This window comes from Anthonomus grandis, chromosome 3 (assembly GCF_022605725.1).
Source record: "Anthonomus grandis grandis chromosome 3, icAntGran1.3, whole genome shotgun sequence".
Taxonomy (NCBI): domain Eukaryota; kingdom Metazoa; phylum Arthropoda; class Insecta; order Coleoptera; family Curculionidae; genus Anthonomus; species Anthonomus grandis.
The window spans coordinates 47112968-47127105 of record NC_065548.1 but is presented as its reverse complement, the minus strand read 5'-3'; the positions used below and the strand labels follow the sequence as shown (position 1 = coordinate 47127105).

The 14138-nt window shown below is 34.3% G+C and overlaps 1 protein-coding gene across 3 annotated transcripts in view; it reads right to left on the bottom strand.

The window, feature by feature from the left end:
- The window catches only part of LOC126734685 (cytoplasmic polyadenylation element-binding protein 1), a 132828-nt gene that overhangs the window by 19441 nt on the left and 99249 nt on the right, over nucleotides 1-14138 (bottom strand). For all 3 annotated transcript variants that reach the window (XM_050438394.1, XM_050438396.1, XM_050438395.1), the window contains 4 exons: nucleotides 11760-11956; nucleotides 11547-11675; nucleotides 6078-6243; nucleotides 5857-5984 (listed from right to left, as the gene is read on the bottom strand). In XM_050438394.1, the coding sequence (XP_050294351.1) occupies nucleotides 5857-5984; nucleotides 6078-6243; nucleotides 11547-11675; nucleotides 11760-11956 (620 nt within the window). The remainder of the gene's footprint in view (nucleotides 1-5856; nucleotides 5985-6077; nucleotides 6244-11546; nucleotides 11676-11759; nucleotides 11957-14138) is intronic.

The window sequence follows — 14138 nt, the reverse complement described above, 5'->3', positions numbered from 1 at the left end:
ATTCTATCAGAATGCCAGGGGACTTCGTTCAAAAACTAAGTTGTTTTTTAACGCGGTTGTATCGACGGACTTCGATGTTATTGCGATATCGGAGTCTTGGCTGAATGATGGCATTTTTTCGTCAGAACTATTTCCAAATGAATATTCGGTGTACCGCTGTGATCGTAACTATGCAGAGATGAGAGAGAAGAGGGGTGGCGGTGTTATTTTAGCCGTGAAGCAAACATTTTCGGTCATTAACTTAAATTTAAAGCTACCTCAAAATCTTATTAATATGGTCGAGATTGTAGGAACTAAGTTGATTCTTGGGTTTTCTGTCTTGTTTATTATTTTATTATATATACCGCCCGGACTCAACTCCCAGGTATATAAAGATATTTTTGAATATTTATCTACTTTAACCTATTAATATAATCAAAGAGTACTTGTTTTGGGTGACTTTAATATCCCCGAGTTTACTTCTTATTCAGTTAATTCTGCCTCATCCAGTAGACTAAGTCAGTTTATTCACCTGTTGGAATTTTTCGACTGGCATCAAATTAATTCTATTAGGAATTCTCAAGGTAGGATATTGGATCTTGTCATCTCGTCTGATTCTGAGCTTTGCACAGTGGAGGGTTGCTCTGATTCTTTGGTGGAGGAGGAAGCAGTTCATCCATCTTTACTCATAAGAATTAATGACGTCAAGAGCAAGAAATGTAATACTTGTAAAGAAGAAAATATTTTCTATAATTTTAAGAGAGCTGATCTTAGAGTTTTATATGATAACTTCCTCGGAATTGATTGGAGTGATTTGGGAGTCGCTGGGGATGTCAATAATGCCCTGGAGCTCTTTTATCAAAAAATTTATTGCTGTCTTAATGAGCTTGTCCCAAAAACTGTAAAACGAACACGAACCTATCCGCCATGGTTTACCGCAGAGATAATGAAATCCCTAAAAGAAAAACATAACAAGTGGAAAAAATTTAAACGTTTTGGTCATCTTCAAGATTTAGCCAGATTTAAAGAATTACGTTCTAAGATTAAAAGAGATATTGATCTGTCTTATAAGCAATATTGTAGAGGGGTTAAAGATGAGTTAAAATTAAAACCTCATAATTTTTGGAAGTTAATTCAGAACTCAAAAGAAAATAGCTCGTTACCACAATCTATGTTTGATCAGAGAAGAGAGCTGTTGCGACGTTAACTTTACAGTGTTACTATTTTGCCAAGAGTTTGCAGACGATAGCTCAGAATTATTGGAGGCTTGGGATTGTTCGAAGGTTCACTTATGACTGGCTATTAAAAAATATAATCTTGATTATAACTATTAAATAAGAGGGCGCCACTTAGTTTTTTTTTTATGAATGAAAGAAAACTAAGAAAAAAGATTTGGTATATAGGTTTCAATTAACAATTAAATGACCCTGGATAAAGTAGATTTAAAGAGGCAAAAAAAATATCTTAACAATACAACCAAATTATATTTACATCAAAGATATGTATACTACACCTCATGTTCTAATCTGTTAAATGTTAATAATTTATTATGAATTAAAATATGAATAATGTTGATGTGATTAAAATAAGTTTGACAAAAGTAACATTTAAATTATGATTTCACTACTAGGTAGATTTCAGCACTTGAAAAATAAATTGCAATTATCAAAGTTTTTCGTATATATTTGTATTACGCAGGGGAAAGTTCATGAACCTTTTTACCTAGGCATATCAGCCTTAACCGAGTTATATCTACTTAACTACCAAAAAAGGTACTGAAAAATACTGAACAAAAAATAACTAAAATTATAGATAAGAAATTGACATATTAAATTATGATGTTGATTAAATATTTGTAGCAATAAATTGATTTTAAAGATATATTAATAAAAATGTAAATAAGTGAGACAAATCTATGGTTAGTAATATTTAAATAAATGGAATAGACTGGCCTGTATATTCCTCCAAGAAATGAAAGGCTGGCCTTCAAAATCGAGGCTGCGAATGTATGCCATTTGTAGCTTAGCTATCTGGACTGGGAATCTCTAATACTAGCTCTAACTCTGGCTCCAGCTCCATAGCTTACAGCAACTTCTCGGGGAAATCAAAAGCCTGCAGCCATCAACAATTGAAGAAGAATAAAGACGAAAACGGAAAAGTAAAACCCTAAAACAACGGTTGCCATTGTATTCACTGTCGGTAAAAATGAATGGCGTTCAAAATGTGACACACTCACCTTGCTAAGTTTCATTATCTATCCATCAAAATCTCGGACATCCTGCACCAGAATTATGAAATAAACAGTTCCCTAAAGGAACAAGATTAAGGACTATAAATTATAAACCATATTGGCCACTTCCTGCTTCACAAATTTCGGAAATAAAAAACTGGCCTTTTACGTGCGCTTCTACCTGCGACACGGGAACAAGTCCTCGAAAAATGGATGCAGTACCGACTAAATAAGTTACGACCCCACCTCTCGCCTGAGCTGTCAATGTCAATCCAATCAGAGAAAACATTAATTAAGACCAACCAGAAGAGTGACGGACCGTCAACAGAAAGCATGAATAATAAAACCAGGAGAGTGATGCGTTACAGTAGTAATGTGTCATTGACAGTGTGAATTTAAAGAAATATCGACAAAAGAAGTTGACTGAAATTATTAATATAATTATTGAAATTAATGAAATATCAATGGAGCGTTAATGAACCTAAGAAATAGAAAAATAAAACGCTACACTGTTAAGTAGCCCTCAGGGTATTGCCAAGGCATTTGCCGATTACTTCCAGAGTTCTTACACTACTGGTGAATCGCCGCAAAATAATGTTGATATAACTCAAAAGCCTTATGTACAGTCCATAATTTTGTCTGATTTCACTGAAAATGATGTTTTACTGGCCTTAAAGACTATCAAGCCAAAATCAATAGTTGGCCCTGATAAAATACCAGCTTTTCTCTTATATGATTGTGCTTGTATTTTTGCTAAACCGTTAACAGTTCTCTTTAATCTGGCTCTAAAACAAGAATGTTTCCCGAACCTCTGGAAGTCATCAAAGATAATTCCAGTACACAAAAAAAATGATAAAAATCTCATCGAGAACTATCGGCCAATTACAATAATCAACAACTTTTCTAAATGTTCTGAACGTGTTCTTCATTCGGCCTTATTTCCTTCAATGAGGGGTCTTATAGATCATCGTCAACATGGATTTATGAAAGATAGATCTACCACCACAAACTTAGTTTGTCTTACAGAACATATATCTGAGTCAATAAATGCCAGGTCACAGGTTGACGTTATTTATACAGACTTCTCGAAGGCTTTTGACCGTCTGGATCATGGTATTCTTCTAAATAATCTTGACCAAAACTACGGTTTTTCTTCTCACCTAATACACTTTTTTAGCTCTTATCTTACGGGTCGTCTTCATCACGTGGAATGTTATGGCCGTAGTTCGGCTCAGATTGTTGCAACGTCTGGAGTTCCACAGGGCTCCATATTGGGGCCGCTCTTCTTCAACACATTTATTAATAGTATATCGGAACAGCTCACTGTAAATAGTTTGTTATATGCGGATGATACAAAATTGTATTATGGCATCAATAGTATCTTAGATTGTATGGAATTGCAAAATAATATTAATCTCCTCAATGCATGGTGCAAAAATAACAATCTTCCTCTTAATGCTGCCAAGTGTAAAGTTGTTTCTTACTCTTTGAAGAAAAACCTGATTATGTATGACTATACTATGGACAGTGAGACTGTCCGAGATCAACGGAGTTCAAGGATTTGGGGGTGACATTCGATAGCACTCTTTCCTTTCAGCCACACATTCAGGACATTGTTAATCGGAGCTACAGAATGCTGGGTTTTGTCATTAGGAACGCACATAGCTTTAATTATATCTTTAGTCTTAAAATTTTGTATTTTCCTTATGTGAGATCAATACTGGAATATGCTTCTTCTGTGTGGTCACCATTTTATATGAATCATATACATGAACTAGAAAATGTTCAGCGTAAATTCTTAAAGTTCCTTTCATATAAATGTGACGGAGTGTACCCAGAAATTGGTTTTTCACATCAACGCCTACTAGAAAGGTACTCCTTTAGTAGTCTTGAGGAGAGGCGAAAATCTGCTGATCTGAAATTTTTATTTAAACTTCTTAATAATAAAATTGATTCGCCAGACTTATTACGACATGTAAATCTTCATGTGCCCCGCATATCATCTAGAAATTCTGACACATTTTACCTATCTAGACCTAGAACGAATATTTGTAAATATTCTCCAATGCGTAGAGCATGTGGCACTTTTAATTCTGTTCAGGATCAATGTGACATATTCAACTGCAGTTTGTCCGAAATTAAAAGAGTACGCTTTTCCTAGATAGTAGACATAAACAAAATTATTTTTTATTCAAGTATTGTATAATATTGTAGGAAACTATTATTATTAATAATGTATTCTTTTTTTTTCTCTAGTTTTGGATTGTAATTTGTATAATATTGTATTTTTTCCCCCACTCAATAATTGGACTTTTTTCTGTGGAGTAGTGTAATACAGTGTAATACACAGTGACCGCCTAAAGTTCCGCATAAATTCGATAAAAATTAGAGACATGATTTTTTTGAGAAAACTCTGGGACCCGTCGATTTTTATTTTAAATTGCGCATTATTTCACATAAATGTTTGTAAACAGGGTGGAACAAAAAAAAAGATATGAGGTCATCGGCCATTTTTTTAAATGGAATGCTATATTTTTAATTGCATTTATGAAATATATGCGAAATTCCAAGCAAGTTTCGTATAACACACCTTATCTCAAAACTCAACTGTTTCAGAAATATTTACATTTAACCAACAAGAAAGCAAGTAAGTACGTCTGTTTACAAATTAAGATAAAATGGAGGATAAAATGTTATAAACTGTGAAACTCTTATTAATATATTAAGCGTTCAAACTGATCCCCATTTACTACTTGGCAGGAAGCAATACGGTTTACAAACTACATGAGTTTGTAAACACTATCAATTATTTCGGGTGATATACGTCTAATTTCATATCTAATTCTATTTTTCAAATCTTCTACGTTGTTTGGCTTCTCAATATAAACCTTACTTTTCAGGTATCCCCATAGAAAATAGTCGCAGGGATTTAGGTCTGGTGACCTGGCCGACAACTCTATTGGCCCTCTTCGTCCTATCCATCTTCCTGGGAACACTCTATCCAAGTAATTACAGATATTTCTAGAGAAATGTGGCAGTGCACCGTCTTGCTGAAACCACAAGTTAGCCAAAGCAGGGATAAGATCTTCTTGAAGAAAATTCAAATAGCGTTGTCCTGTTAAATTTTCTTCGAAAAAGTATGGCCCTATTACTTTATTTTCCACAGTACCAGCCCAAACATTAATAGATTTACGGTACTGTGTATGAATTTCAGTTGCCCAGTGTGGATTTGACACTAACCAGTCCCGACAATTTTGCCGACTTACGACACCGTTTAAACAAAAAGTTGCTTCATCCGCAAACAAAACTAGTAACACAAACTGACGGTTATTATTGCAAATGTTCATTATTTTCTCGCAAAATTGGTTTCTTCGATCAGGATCGTCCTCATTTAATTCGTGTATTAGTCTAATTTTATAAGGGTGGTATTCATTTGCTTTTAAGATGCGTCTTACTGACGTTCCGGCTATATTATTATCAACTGAAATTTGTGAAGTTGCATTGTTTGGATTTTCTTCGATGGAGAGCAGAATGTTTAATTTTGTTTCTTCAGAAATTTTTGGACGTTCTGATAAAAAAAAAACTTTTGGGATGCACTGTATAAAAGTGCATAAAATTAGATAATTTGTTTTGTAATGAACACTTACCTTCTTTATAAATTTGGTCGTTTTAACATTAATAAAACCAGTTCGAACAGCTTTCATGTACGATCGAGAATTGTTGAAGGTTACTCGTCCCGAACCGATCGGATACTTGTATTTGTCAGTATCGATTCCTACATAATACAAACAATACGTATTAATATTACTGATGAATAAAGAAAGTTATATCAAACAAAGTTATATTACTAAGAAATTAGAATTGTTACCTGCGTAAACTACTCCGTCGAAAAGATCGTTCATAATTTTGGCGAGTCCGTGGGCAGTAAGCATTCCATGTAATGCTCCCACAAAAACTGTTTTAGTGGGATCCAATTTTTGCGAGGCGGATTTGGTGTAGTTAGAGTCGCTCAGGTACCATGGAATGACTTGGACCTAAACATTAATTTTCGTGTTACTTATTCTATAATTTTCTAATTTTAAATTTCATTAAATGAATAGTAGGGAATAAATTGTTTGATTTCTCGATATGCTTTTTTCCAATATTTCCTAGTTTTTTTAACACTAGCGTTCGGCAGAGTAAATTCTCCGATTTATTGAAAGGCGCATTAAATTGAAATCATGCAAAAAAATAATTATATTTAAAATTTATTATAATTAGGTTTACTATTAACGTGCCATAAAATATTCTTCAGAATACCGATCGTAGTCCACTAAAATCAGCGATATAAGTTTGGTATACACTTTGGAATAACGATCCAAGTCCGCCCGAACTCGACAAAGAACGGTCGAAGTCCACAATGTGTCCGCTTAATGGTCGGGACACACATGCCCGCAACGAGTCCGCACCGAGCACGCACCGTAGCACGGCCGTGTCTCGGTTGTGAATTGTCGTTCGTAATCATATGAAGTAGTCTTAACATGACCGCACCGTGCCCGTGCGCCGACTCCGCACTGAGTCCGCAACGAGCTAGAATAGTTTTGTTTTAAAAACCGACGGTGACGGACGACGGTGCGTTCCCGTAGTGATCTTACAGCTGGAAATTAAAATGGAAATTGAGAAGCTTATCGAAGAAGTGAGGAAATATCCAGCACTTTACGAACAACGCGATGAAAAATACAGAAATGTAGATTATAAGGAAAGAGTGTGGAAGAAAATTGCCATGGAATTAAATGTAAAAGGTAGGACAAACAAAATTCATATAATATAATATAATGTATTAATGGTAATAATAGTAATAATAATAATAATAATAATAATAATTTTAATAACAGTAGTAAGAGTAATAACGCTTTAACATTATTTATTAGTTAGATAGTATATTCTAAATCATAAATAATAACAAAGCAATCTTTCCAACATTTTTAGTTTATTCATTTGCTTTTGATCTGCGCATTAAGTTAATAGAAAGTGTCGATTTTTCCTAAATTAGTTCTTTTCTATATTTACAATTTTTTTGTTATTTATGTTGAGGAAAATAGGATATTATTTAAGTAAGGAAAGAATAATTACCTAAATTTGTATGACTAATTTAAATGAATAAATATAATGTACATCACCCACAGAAAATAAGAGAAAACCCTATTCAACCTATTCCATTTTTCAAATATTCAAACGGCCAGGGCTGCTCTCTCCTGCCAGTCTGCGCTACCTTCTGCTGAAGTAAAGAAAGTTTTTAACTGTTCTCGCACAGCAAATGCCGCATTTGCTGATCTTCCACGAATGCGAGCTATATTATTTAAGTTCGACGGCCTCCCAGATATGTCATTACTTTCATTTTGCAAGAGTTCAGGTAGCATGGAGCCTTCATTTTTCCGAATAAAATTGTACAAGACGCATGTGGCCGTAACAGCAACTGTTAAGTTTTCAGGTTTTCCTTGAAGTCTTCTACTAAATATTCGAAACTTTTGTTGCAAAATGCCAAAAACATTTTCGGATATTCTCCTTGCCCGACTTAAACGATAGTTGTATATTCTTTTGTCATCAGTCAAATCTCTCCCTGGATATGGTCTCATCATATATGTTTTAAGGGGGAAAGCCTCATCAGCCACAATAACCATAGGTAGTTCAGTATTAGTTCCAGGTAACATTTTTGTCTTTGGTATGTTGAGACTGTTATTTTCTAATGACTTCCCTAAATTAGAATTTAACAAAATACCACCGTCAGAATTTTTTCCATAAGCTCCAACATCTACTGCGATAAAGTTATATAAAGGATCTACTAGTGCCAACAAAACAATAGAGTAGGTTTTTTTATAGTTCCAATACAGACTCCCTGACATTTTTGGAGCTTCTATTGTTACGTGCTTTCCGTCCAAAGCGCCAATACAATTTGGAAACTGCCACCTCGTCCAAAACTCATCAGCAATAATGTTCCATTCTTCTTCTGTTGGCATCGCCATCACCTCATTTAAAAGAACATCCACTAATGTTCTACAAGTGTCATGAACTATAGCTGCCACAGTCGATCTTCCCAATCTATAACTGAAGGAAATAGTTTTGAAAGAGTCACCAATGGCCAGAAACTTAAAATAAAAAGTGTCATCAATATTTTTAACATTCCCTATTCCCTAATGATTAGTTTTTTCAACTTTGCGATGTTTTTTTTTTCTTTCGATATGCTATATAAAAGACAAAATTTTATTAAGGTTTTATATGAAAGATTGGCTTTTCTACGTTTTTTAATAATTATTGTAGGTAGGCGTCAAAATATAAATGAAAACTCTGTATTGTAATTATTTTGTAATGATATAATATTTATTTACAGGCGGTGCTGAAGAATGTAAAAAAAGGTGGACGTCCATTCGGGACCAATTACGAAGGACTCTGCAAAAACGAAAGACAGCTTCTGGACAAATCATAGAAAATATAAGTATGAAGATCTTTTGGAGTTCTTAAAACCTCAACTAACAGAACGAGACACACTTTCGAACGTCTCCGGTTCAGGAAATAGTGAGTTGGGGATCGACAATGATACTGAGGATGACTCTATGCGGGAAGATTTCCTTGAGGAACCGACTCAACAAAATGCAGAAGAGAACTCTGAAATTATAAGTCAGAATAACCAGGGAGAAATGGAAGAAGACGGTGCGCAAAATTCCCAGGTCAATGCTACTTCGAACACGTCAGCCAAAAGTAACACATGTGTTAAACCTGGGCTATTAAAACGAAAAAGACGTCAAGTTAGGCCCGAGCAGTCAGCCTCTTCTCAGCTCATGACGTACATTTTGACCGAGAAGGAGGCGGAAAAAAAATCAAAGAGACCAGCAATTGAAGAAACCGAAAAACATCCCGTTGATGCGTTTCTGGCTGGCATAGCACCCTCTTTGAAGTCTCTCAATCCATTTTTTTAAACCAAGCTAAAAGCCGTATTTTTAGCACAGTTCAGGAGTTTGAAATGAAACAACTTCTAGAGCCTCAAGGACAATATATGGGCCGCCCCTCTCCTAACCCGGCTTTATTTTCATCAACATCATCAAGTTGTGTCCAGACGCCATATACATCACCCAATGAATATGATACCAATTCTCGTCCTGTATACACTGAATTGGAAAACTCGTTTCAAAGTTCTGATCAACCAAATTTCCTGAATTTTGGGTAGCTATATAATATTGTTTTGAATATTAAGTTACATTATGTTTTAGTTTATACCGTTATTTATTTTTTAAGAAAGACTGTATTCTTATAAATATATATTACATTTAGTTTATATGGTTATTTTAATGTATCCTAACGAAATTGAAAAGAAAATACTGTTTATTATCCATAAATATACGATAGATTGTAATCAGTTCTCGATAATCCATAATGTGCAATTGATCGAAACATACTCTATACAAAATTAATTTTAATTAAGAAAAAACGTAGAAATAATGCAGTACAATCTCGTGCTCTATTCTAATAGTTCCACAATTTTAGCTAGTAAAAATAAATGACTTACCTTAAACATACCGCCAGTCGTTCTTTTGGTGTAATTGGTACCCTCCAAAAAGTATCTTTCCTTTTTAGTTTCTTCTGCACCTTTAACAAAAGCTTATTGAATGTGGATTGTGTCATTCTAAAATATTGGTAGAATTTCGTCTCATCGTCCATTAGATGAGGAAATAATGTGCGAAACTCCCCTTCAATATTCCTTGTTTTCCAAGCACTATGTATCCATTTACTTCTCAACCGTTTCTGTTTTTTTCTTACTTTTTTCTCCTCTTCTTCATCCAGTGCAATAGCTAAGATTGCCAATTCGCTGTTCCGAAAGTTGGAAAACATTCCTACTTTAAATTTTTTGACCGTTTTGTTTAGAGTTTCGGTGCAAACTGAGACCTTTTGAAATGCGTTGTGAAAGACATACGCCCGTGTCTCGGTTATGTGTGGTTTGGTGAACACGGAACCGAGCTACGGCCGTGTTGCGGTGCGTGCTCGGTGCGGACTCGTTGCGGGCATGTGTGTCCCGACCTTTAATCGTTTAAGATTCGTTAGCATTTTAGTCGTTATTGTTGTATCGTCCTAAGAGGTTGTTAGCGTTGTGTATTGTTTGTTTTGCTATCTTGAAATGTCGGAAGAAAGTAATAGTAGTGACAGTGATATACCTTTAAGTGTTTTGAAAAACAGTAAAAAAAGACTAAAGCTTGGACGTGTGATGCGGCAAAATTTTTGAGAATGCATGTGGCTGCAAAAGATTTCGTTTTTTTGAGGTTATATCCGCTGAAAAAAGACGAAAAATTATTCAAAACTTTAATAGCTTAGAAAATAGAAATAGAAATGTTCTATGTTGCGATTTATTAGACGGTTAAAATAAATTTATCTTAAAATCTTGAGTGATTTCTACAACCCAATTTGAGGAGAAAACGGAGTCAGATACGAAAAAATATCAAGAGGGCATTTTTGTTTACAATTAAATGCACTATTTAGAAATGATCCTTTAATCGACTTAATCCAGTGCCGTGCTACTTTTTTAGTCACATTAACATTATTAATTAGTCATATCTCCGCCATTGGCCAACGTAGAAACATGACATTATTTACGATTATGACCCTTCATCCTAGAATTATTTATACCAATTTTGATTTTAATATCTTTGATAGTTCGGATATTAAAAAATAAAAACATTTTTTTTTTGGGAAACTTTGACGCCCTGTATCTCAGAAACAAAAAGTTTGACGATCAATATTTATATGAGAAACCTACCTTAAAATTAATTTTTCTAAATACTGTTAAAGTCCTGCTACAAAAAAGTGAAACACCCTGTATAATAGAAGCACAAACAATAGTTTATAAGAAAGTAGACATTTACACAGAACTAAATTTATATAAGAAAAACTATTAGAAATGTGACTAGTGTCTATTGTTGAGCACACTATTGGGTTGGGTTGGGCGTCTTCAGGACAGGGCAACCAGAAAACCAAAGGTAAAAGTTAAAAAAAAAAACGTAAGGGATCACGAACAGAAGCAAACAACCAATTTGAGTAATCAGCTCTATTAACTCCGGTTTTAGAGGAATAATTATCCAATACTCCTTAGTGTGGATGCTGTATTTTATGTTAAGCAGTCAATCGACGGTTCAGTGTTCTATTGGCTCTTATGGGGGTGTCTAAGAAGTATTAATCCATGAAGAAGATGAAAATTAATGTCTTAAAGACGTCATCTTGCAACTTCTTGCAAGAGATACAGTGATCATATAATAATACATTAAAGATAATAAGAAAGGTTATATTCGGATTTTTAACTAAAGTAAGTACTTACATCTTTAGTCTTCATTCTCTTGGCTCCTATTTTGTAATAAAAATTGCCGCTATTAATATAGTCGTGAGTGCAAGCTAGCAACAAGGCTTTGACGGCCTTTTCTGATTCCATAACAATGTACGCATAACCCTAAAAAACCAATTTAATCATGTTGGATTAAGTTGAATTTAATCTAAACAAATTTGTCTATGATTTTTCGTACATAGTACTCACTTTGGGTTGCGAAATGTGTCTTTCTTTTCCGGGCCATTCAACCTTTACGTGTCCAAATGGCCTAAACGCCTGTACAAGGCACTGTTCGGTGATATCCCACGGGACACCTCCTAGGAACACTTTGCTCGAAAAACCGGCTGATTTGACGGTCTGAGCCGGGAGAACACCGCTCCAGGTGCAGACAGCATCATAAACAGCTAAAAAAAAACATTAAAAGTAATAATAGGGTGGTCACTTGAAAATGAAACAAGAATTAAATTTAAAAAAATTAAAGTACCGGCAACGCTGGTGATCGTAAAACATCAAAATATTATTTACTCCTTGAAAATGTTTAAAAGCAGAGTTTTTTGCAAAGTTTAATAAGTAAAAAGGATATTCTGTTAATAATTATAGTGCAATCTTTACCGGCTATTGAAGGCAAGTTCCATTCTTATGTTTTTACTTGTAAAACATTAAGTGCTTATTTGCATGTTTACTTTTTTTTTGGCGGTGTTCATGCATATTTGTAATAACATTATCTGGGATTCCGATTTCCACTGCTTACTGTGCAGCGAAACTTTTGGTGATCGCCTTGCAACGTTGCCCGATTGTGCTCAATTTCCTTGCATTAGAGAGAGCTCAACATGGCTCCGGATGTATATGTGGATACATGCTGCGAGTGTAGCGACAATTTCACTGTTAATAACAAGCAGATTAAATGCAGCGGTTGTTCGGCTAAGTCTCACGTGCAATGCTCTGGTATTGCACGTGAGACATGGTTAAAAATTGTTGTTGATACACCAAACCTGCATTGGCTGTGCAAAAAAATGTAATGAAAATGTTACAAAGGCTTTTAAGGGCAACGAAGTCGATACTCAAAATACTCATTTGGAAATGAAGGTTTCCTGTTTGCAGCAGGAGCTTGAGTTAACGAATAGATTATTAAAAAACTCTGAATATACCATTAATTTGCAGAAAACAATTTTAGATTCCCTTGAAAGTAATGAATATAATAGCTTGAAAACTAAATTATTACCTAATAATAGTAGCACTTCTAACAAACCACCTAACAACAAATATAGCGATATCGTTAAAGCAAATTCTTCTGTCTTAATTGTTAAAAGTAACAAAGAGAATACCAAGCAGGATGATGTTTTAAATGACATTTCACATTCCGTTAATCCGGGTCAGATTAAAGCTTGCATAAACAATACAACGAACATTCGTGGCGGAGTTGCAGTACACTGTCAAGACAATAGATCGCTGCAAACATTAATTGGAAAAATGGGCAAAAAATATAATATTGATCAAGCTAAAAAATTTAATCCAAGATTAATCATAAAGGGAGTGGCATTTAGAAGGGTTAGATACACCGGACCAAATAATAGGCAACATAACGTCTTTAAATGATATCTCAGATTTAGCATCTGAAATCAAATATATTACCAAGTTAAAGCAACGCAATAACAAAATTGACCTTGTGATTGAAGTTTCCCCGGCACTTCGTAAGCGCCTTCTAGGAATAGGATCGGTTTTTGTGGGATGGAGCAAGTCAGTTCTGGAGGACTATCTGCGTGTTATTAAATGTTTTCGATGTTGTGCATATGGTCACACCGTAAAAGACTGTCGCGAACAAAAAGACACTTGTCCCAAATGCGGAAAAAATCATAAATTGAAAGAATGTATTTCTGAAGAAAAAATGTGTATTAATTGTGTTAAATTAGGTTCTCATAACAAACATAATGTAAAGTCTATCTCTACTAACCACTATGGCTTTGATAAAGATTGTCTTTCCTATCAGAAATATCTTTTAAAGCTTGGATCTCAAATTAATTACGAATAACTTTTTTTACTGGGATAAATAGCTATTTTTATAGTTTATTTTATATTTATAGTTTATAAGAAATGGCTAACAAACAATTAAATTCTTATTTAAATGTAGCCAATTTAAATATTAGATCTTTATTGCCAAGTTTTTCGGATTTTCTCAATTTTGTACACAATAAATATGATATTTTGGGTATAAGTGAAACGTGGCTGAATGAAAATATATTAAGCAGTGCGGTTTCTATGCCAGGTTATAATTTTTTTAGAAAGGATAGATTAGACAGAGTTGGGGGTGGTGTTGGCATCTATGCCAGGTCAATGTTTCAGTGCGAAAGAAGTTGTTCCACATCTTTTAGTGACCTATGATTATTCAGTAATTCTCGGAGATCTAAATATTGATATGTTAAAACCTAATTCATTATATTCTATGCTTAACTCTTTTGGGTACGTACAATTAATAAATGAACCAACTCGTATAACAAATACTACTGCAACATGCTTAGATCCCATTTTTGTCAATACTAAAGATATTTGTCATAAAAGTGGCACCGTTGTTTCAGGTTTAAGTGATCA